Source organism: Carex rostrata, chromosome 9 (genome assembly GCF_964058835.1).
Source record: "Carex rostrata chromosome 9, lpCarRost1.2, whole genome shotgun sequence".
Lineage (NCBI taxonomy): Eukaryota > Viridiplantae > Streptophyta > Magnoliopsida > Poales > Cyperaceae > Carex > Carex rostrata.
This window is the reverse complement of record NC_135926.1, coordinates 5,062,223-5,068,205: the sequence shown is the minus strand read 5'-3', so window position 1 is coordinate 5,068,205 and position 5,983 is coordinate 5,062,223. Positions and strand designations below refer to the sequence as shown.

At 35.0% G+C, this 5,983-nt stretch overlaps 1 protein-coding gene across 1 annotated transcript; it reads right to left on the bottom strand.

Moving 5' to 3' along the window:
- Window positions 1–1,104: 1,104 nt before the first annotated feature.
- Window positions 1,105–5,584, bottom strand: LOC144559556 (putative mitochondrial adenine nucleotide transporter BTL3). The gene is made up of 4 exons (XM_078308619.1): window positions 5,049–5,584; window positions 3,735–4,038; window positions 2,604–3,074; window positions 1,105–1,517 (listed from the first exon to the last, which is right to left on the bottom strand). The coding sequence occupies exons 1-4, from the start codon at window positions 5,444–5,446 to the stop codon at window positions 1,449–1,451; spliced, it is 1,242 nt and encodes a 413-aa protein (XP_078164745.1). The 5' UTR covers window positions 5,447–5,584; the 3' UTR covers window positions 1,105–1,448.
- Window positions 5,585–5,983: the final 399 nt, after the last annotated feature.

Genomic DNA, 5,983 nt, shown 5'->3' with positions numbered 1-5,983 from the left:
ACATCGTAATGAAAGGATTTTCAGAGGTGGTAAAATACCGCCATGGGTGCTGGCAGAGAGGATCCTACATGAAGGTAGAATGTAGTCCAATTGTTGCTGGAACTGTATCAGTATATGAGAAAACAGAATGATAGTACAAAATTTTCGGTGCTATGGGTTATTTTGAAACCATATTGTACTATGGTTTTTTTTTTATGTTTCTAGTTTATTTTTTAGTGATCAGAATTTCTAAGGAGACTCTAAATCATAAACAGATGTAATTATGTTTGTAAGAGAGGCAGCTTATGTCGCAAACTCGCAATTTCTCAAAAAAAAAAAAAGAAAAAAAAGAGACTACTAGATCGGTTTCAATTTTAAAACGAAACCACATAGCTGCCACCATGCATGCATAGGAAAATAATAAAACGACTATTACTTTAAGTTGGACCAAATGAATCCGTTTTATTCTGCAATTTGAGTGATTCTTTGATCTATACTCTCTAGTTTATCCGTATCGTTCATTTTTACAACTCATTTTGTATGCCTTATTATAGCCTTTAAAAGGTCTTTATATTCTTTTGTTTCTTTCTAGTCTTTTTTCGGTAAAATAAAAAATGTCTACAGACAATTTCGTCAAAAAGGAAAAACAAATTACTTAAACGAGTAGAACTAGGTGTTCTTAAGTTCACCAAACTTTTTTGTAAACTCAACTCTAAAACCTAACAAATTGATCTCAAATGAGAAATTCAAATCATTAAAATTTATTTAACTTACGAGTGATGCATTTATATACAAAAATTTTAAATTAATTTTGTATAGAGTTAAGTGACAAATTTTTTTTTTAAAAATACATTAAAATTAATTTATACATCTTTTAATTTTGACCGATTAATTTTATACTAAATTAGTTTGAAAACTTGTAATTTTTGAATGTAGACACATCACTCGTAAAGTCGTAATATAGATGAGTTCTAACGGTTTGGATTCGACATTTAAAACAAACCTAATAAATTTTAGAGTTGAATTCACAAAAGAGCTTGATGAACCTAAGAACACCCTAGTTCTACTCTACTCAAACCAAATGATTTGTTTTGTACCTGTTTATCAGCTGCATTGATGCAAAAATTAAAAAAAAAAACCCGACTTTTATTTAACGTTAGTATATCGAAACACAATACAGTTTCACCTACACCAAAATCCCATTTCTCTGAATTAAAATTACTTCCATCATTGCTCCAACCTCCCAAGGGGCAATCTGAGTAAATGCTGCCCTAGTAAATTTGCACATCAGTAATAAAACAAGATTACAAACTCTGAAAACCTCCCCCCCTTCGCTGTATTATTACAGTTCTGCCAAGCAGCAATTCTAATCTATAAGTGAAACAATTAGTTGCTTAGCTCAGCTGAACATCAATCCCCTTTCAAAATGGAAAAATTCAATAAATGAAATACTTCTTGCTTGGTCTTTCTCATTCAACTTTGAGAACTATCTTCATCACCTCGTAAACAAAGTAGCTTGTAGATGCTGAGGGAAGAACCTGAAAAAAATAATACACAAAAAGAAAACCTCATCAGGTTAGTGTTAATACGAAGTCTTAGTACCTCAGTGATAAACTCATATAGGGTCATGCCTGTTGGATTAGGTTTTCCTACTAGATGCATCGAGCCTACCAGATCTGTACGGGTTTGAATCTATTTATCAAATATCTTTTTCAGTTTCTCCTTTACATTCTTCATTTGCTTTACTTTGTTCTTGTTTTAGCTATTTCCTTAGTCAACTGCTAATTGTGGATAAAATATAAGCAAACTCCCATACAGAAAAAGAAAACAATTAAGGAATTTTTGCACACTCTTCCCCAACTAATCACAGCTCCAAAAACACCCAACATCTACACTTGCAACTAATTCCTAACAATTTTGGACTGTTTACAAAACACAATGAACCATCACAATATCATTCAGGAAAATGAATGGAGAGACTTGCAAAAGCTCTGGCATTATTCCATTACCATTTATACTTCAAATACAAAGTAAAATATGCAACAATTATAACAATTAATTTTGAAAGAAAACATTTATTTTGCTTAAAATTTGTGTAACGAAGTTAGCTCCAGTAAAATGTTGTATTAGAAAAAGGTATATCATTTCAATTATGGTTAGTTTATCATAACATTATTCTTAATAATACACCTCTCAATGTAAGATTCTGGTGGTCTTAGAGTCTTAACTATTGGTAAAAACTTTTTTACTTAATTTGTTCAGCTGCATAGAAGCATTTTTTTTTGAAGTTTTTGATAATGTAGTGCTTTGTATTTATGAACAAGGGGCCTTGACATTTTTTTTTTGAAGTTCTGCACCCTGCTTTTTTTGAAGCCTGAATTCAATTAAAATGAACCAAAGCCTGTTTACACAAAAGTTGCAAGTTTTCAAGAACCAGCTATAAAGCAATTTGATGCGGGAAAACTGACAAGGCCAAGGTCAATGAATTTAACCTTGGCCATAACAACTGGGTGTTAATTTGGAACAAGTGTGGTAATTTTACACCACATAAAACACTGGAGATGAAATGCACATACATAAATTAACGCATTTAGTTTGCACGAAAAAAAAACAGTTAAAAGTACCTGTAGCAAGCTAGGTATCAATCCGGCATAAAGTGCTGGTATGCCGCCATTCTCGACAATCTTCAAAAATGTTGCCAAAGAACTCATTTTATTAGCCTTACTCTGAAGCTGCAGCTGCCTCCTCACCACCTCAAACGGGTATGTGGCTGCCTCAGCACATGCCCCTGCAATAGCCCCATACAGTAATGTCCTCATGGGGCCCAATTCCAGCTGTTCTAGAGCACTCACATCCTCCCCTTTATTTTGATTCATCATACAAGTTCTCTTTCTGCCCTCAGGCGAGTGGAGGTAGGAGGTTTTCAGAATGTCATATACGCCATAGAATACGGCACCAGATGGCGCCATGCTGATGAGGGACGGGAGTAGACCCTTGTATAGAGAGAAGAAGCCCTCAGTTCTGATGACATGGCGGAACGCACCTATGACACCACCTAGTTCTTCACCACCTGGTGCCACCATTTTTGTACGTATCTGAAAAGATAAGGTTGTCACTATTTTGAAATTGATTCTTTTATTGCAAATTTTACCTCATATTTTTACATGTGTTAGCCAGGCACCTAACTTTTGAGAAAGATTGTACAAGTATAGAGACAGAAAACAAATCTATTAAAGTAAATAGAGAATTTGGCTGTTAGGTTCTTATGTGTTCAGATTAAGAGGTTATCAAGCCATTCCCTCATGTCAGAGGCAACTTGGTCTACTGTCACCAAATTAATCTTTACCTGTTAGTTTGCAAATCCAAAACAGATATCTACTTGTAAACATTGCACATTCTGTGAGCAATATTTTATGGAAAATGACCTTTCTCAGTTCAGCTCAACCATATCCCTTCACAAATATGAATAACTTCAGAACCAAAGATTAATATTCTTTACAAGATTTGACTTCAAATTCAGCTTCCAAAAGGAGCTTACTAGAGCAAGCAATGTTTAATGGAATGCATTTTTCTATCAAACAAATATAGCATTTGGGTGTTATTTGCAAACACGTCAAAAATGTAAAATATCAGTCAGTCAGTTTCAAACAAAAAAAAGATATTTGGTGAAATACCAATTTTTTTTTATAAAGAAGAAAGAAAGAAAAAGAAAAAAATAAGATACAACGCAGACAAAGTGAGGGAATTAGACATACTGTATCCATAGGAATGCATAAGATAGTAGCTGTTATCCCAGCCGCAGCCCCCGCAAGAAACCTCTCAAAATTTGTTGTTTCTTCATTGCCAGAAAATTTGAGAAGCTGTTTTCTGTAGGTGTCATAGGTATAGAAATTTATAGCCTTGAAAGGAGCGGTACGGAGTATATTTACAAAATTTCCTTTCCAAAACCCCTTCACACCTTGAGTAGTCGCAATCTTTTCGATTAGTGCAAATAGATGGCCCTGCTCACCCCGTACCATGTATTCCAGTTTTAGCCTCTCCAGTGGTGCCACAAATGTTCTGATGAGTATTTAATTTTTTACTTAGTTTCAGAACTCCGGTATTATGCATTTCATGATGCATTTTATAATAACACATTGTACAAGCATACCGTAAATTCTTTAGAAAAGACAGGGCAGAATAAAGTATGTGCACTGCTAGAATGAAACAAGTCAATACCTAACATCTATAAGAATTCATGTGCAAGTCATTAAAATGAATATCATAACTTAAATTTGTATATTTCTGTATCAAAAGGGCACGGTTTCACAATACCTATAAACCAAAAGCACAAGTTCTCAAAATAAAATCCAAACGGAAGTTTAAAAGGTGAAGTGCTTTTGATCAGATACTAAAATTCACCTCGGCTTCATCAGATTGGGTGACATGACTGTCTACAAACATTGAAACTTCGTTAGGTCTAAGGTTGAGACATAAGTTGCTTCTTGGGGTGGGTTCTAAACCTAAAGTATATAGATCAACACTAGATTATATAATTTGATTACATTTTGTGCAGCTTGCTATCTGTAGGCCGTTTAGGGGATAGAAACATTTATCAGACCTTTTCTAAAATGGTGGTGGAGCCATAAGAGAGTATCAGTTTTCTAGATAACAACAATGTACAGGGAAGTCTTTTGAGATTCTGGTAGTGTAACTTAAGTAAAACTATAGTAATGGTATATCCTTTTTTTTATTATGACGAGTAACTGGAATTAGCATAAATCAAGTTGTCTGTTTTCTCTAATAGAATACATTGGTTTAAGAACTAAATAGAAATGTGTTTATTGCATTAAGTTTGATAGATAGTACCCTTTCTTTTTCTTTAACCGAGTATATCCATGTTGATTTACCTTTCCAGAATAAAATTCAACATATATTTACCCTATATACATCTTTTTATCCGATGATAGCTTGCAGTTTTTATTATTTTCTCAAATTAGCATTAAACTAACCTAAAATTGGCATTGGTTAATAATAGAAATTTTCAAAAAAATTATGAGAGAAAAAAAGAAAACAACAGTATGACATACCTTGAAACCATGGCTGCAACAGCACCAGACCACAAATGCTTTGTAGTATTGACTGCACCGGCGCCAGCCCCACGGGATCGAACCTTCCCTTTAGTTTTCCCCTCTTTTTCCTTCTTCTCCGTTTCCACCAACTTCTCCATGTCCTCTGACAAAGTTTTCTCTCCATTGCACTCGATCAGCCCCACTGAGCTCCTCACAAATCCATTGTCTCCCTTCACTGACAAGCTCACTGACAAGAACCCACTCTTTCTGTACGAACTACATCTGAGGATCGAATTTGAGGTGGTTTTGGATGGAATTAAAGAGAGAAACGACTTGGCCGGGTCTGGTTCGAGAAAAAGGCCTCCAATTGGGAGGTATGGGATTTCTTCTGGAAACCATAGCTCCAGCCAAGGCATGGCGACTACAATGGCGGAGCTAGAGAGTTACTCTAGGGTTTGATGGCATGGAGGATGGGAAGTAACGAAGAGGGAATTAAAAAAGGGGAATGAGGAGGGATGGCGAGAATGGGACGGGGAATAGGGATCCATTCGGGGTGTTGGAGGTCGGAATAGTTATTCACTTATTCATTTTTTTTGTTTGCTACAGGAATAGTTATTCTCTCGGATGCGGGATGACAAAGGTTGCATTTTTCTGTGCACCTCGTGCTTTTTAGTTTTTCTTTTAATTAATTTTTGCGGGCTGGGAATTTGTGATTATTTTTCTTTTGGATTTATTATCTTGCGGAGATGAGACGCAAACAGGCCAACAAAAATCGGACTATTTTTCTGTTAGTCGCTCTCTTAGGCTCAATATTCGAATTTGTGAACTTGTTAAAAAAGAATTAGATGCTTGTCATTTGATTCACAACTTGGGTGTGGATAAAGATAAAGATGAATTTATTAGAATTAATTCTTGTTTTGCTTCCAAATTGGGTAATTGGGTAATTGGGTATT

Excerpts from the sequence above, each read along its gene's own strand:
- LOC144559556 (XM_078308619.1), bottom strand. The coding sequence starts at position 5,446 with ATGCCTTGGCTGGAGCTATGGTTTCCAGAAGAAATCCCATACCTCCCA. Across the intron at positions 4,039-5,048 it reads GTTGCAGCCATGGTTTCAAG|AACATTTGTGGCACCACTGG; the intron begins GTATGTCATACT and ends AATACTCATCAG. Across the intron at positions 3,075-3,734 it reads TATGCATTCCTATGGATACA|ATACGTACAAAAATGGTGGC; the intron begins GTATGTCTAATT and ends TTATCTTTTCAG.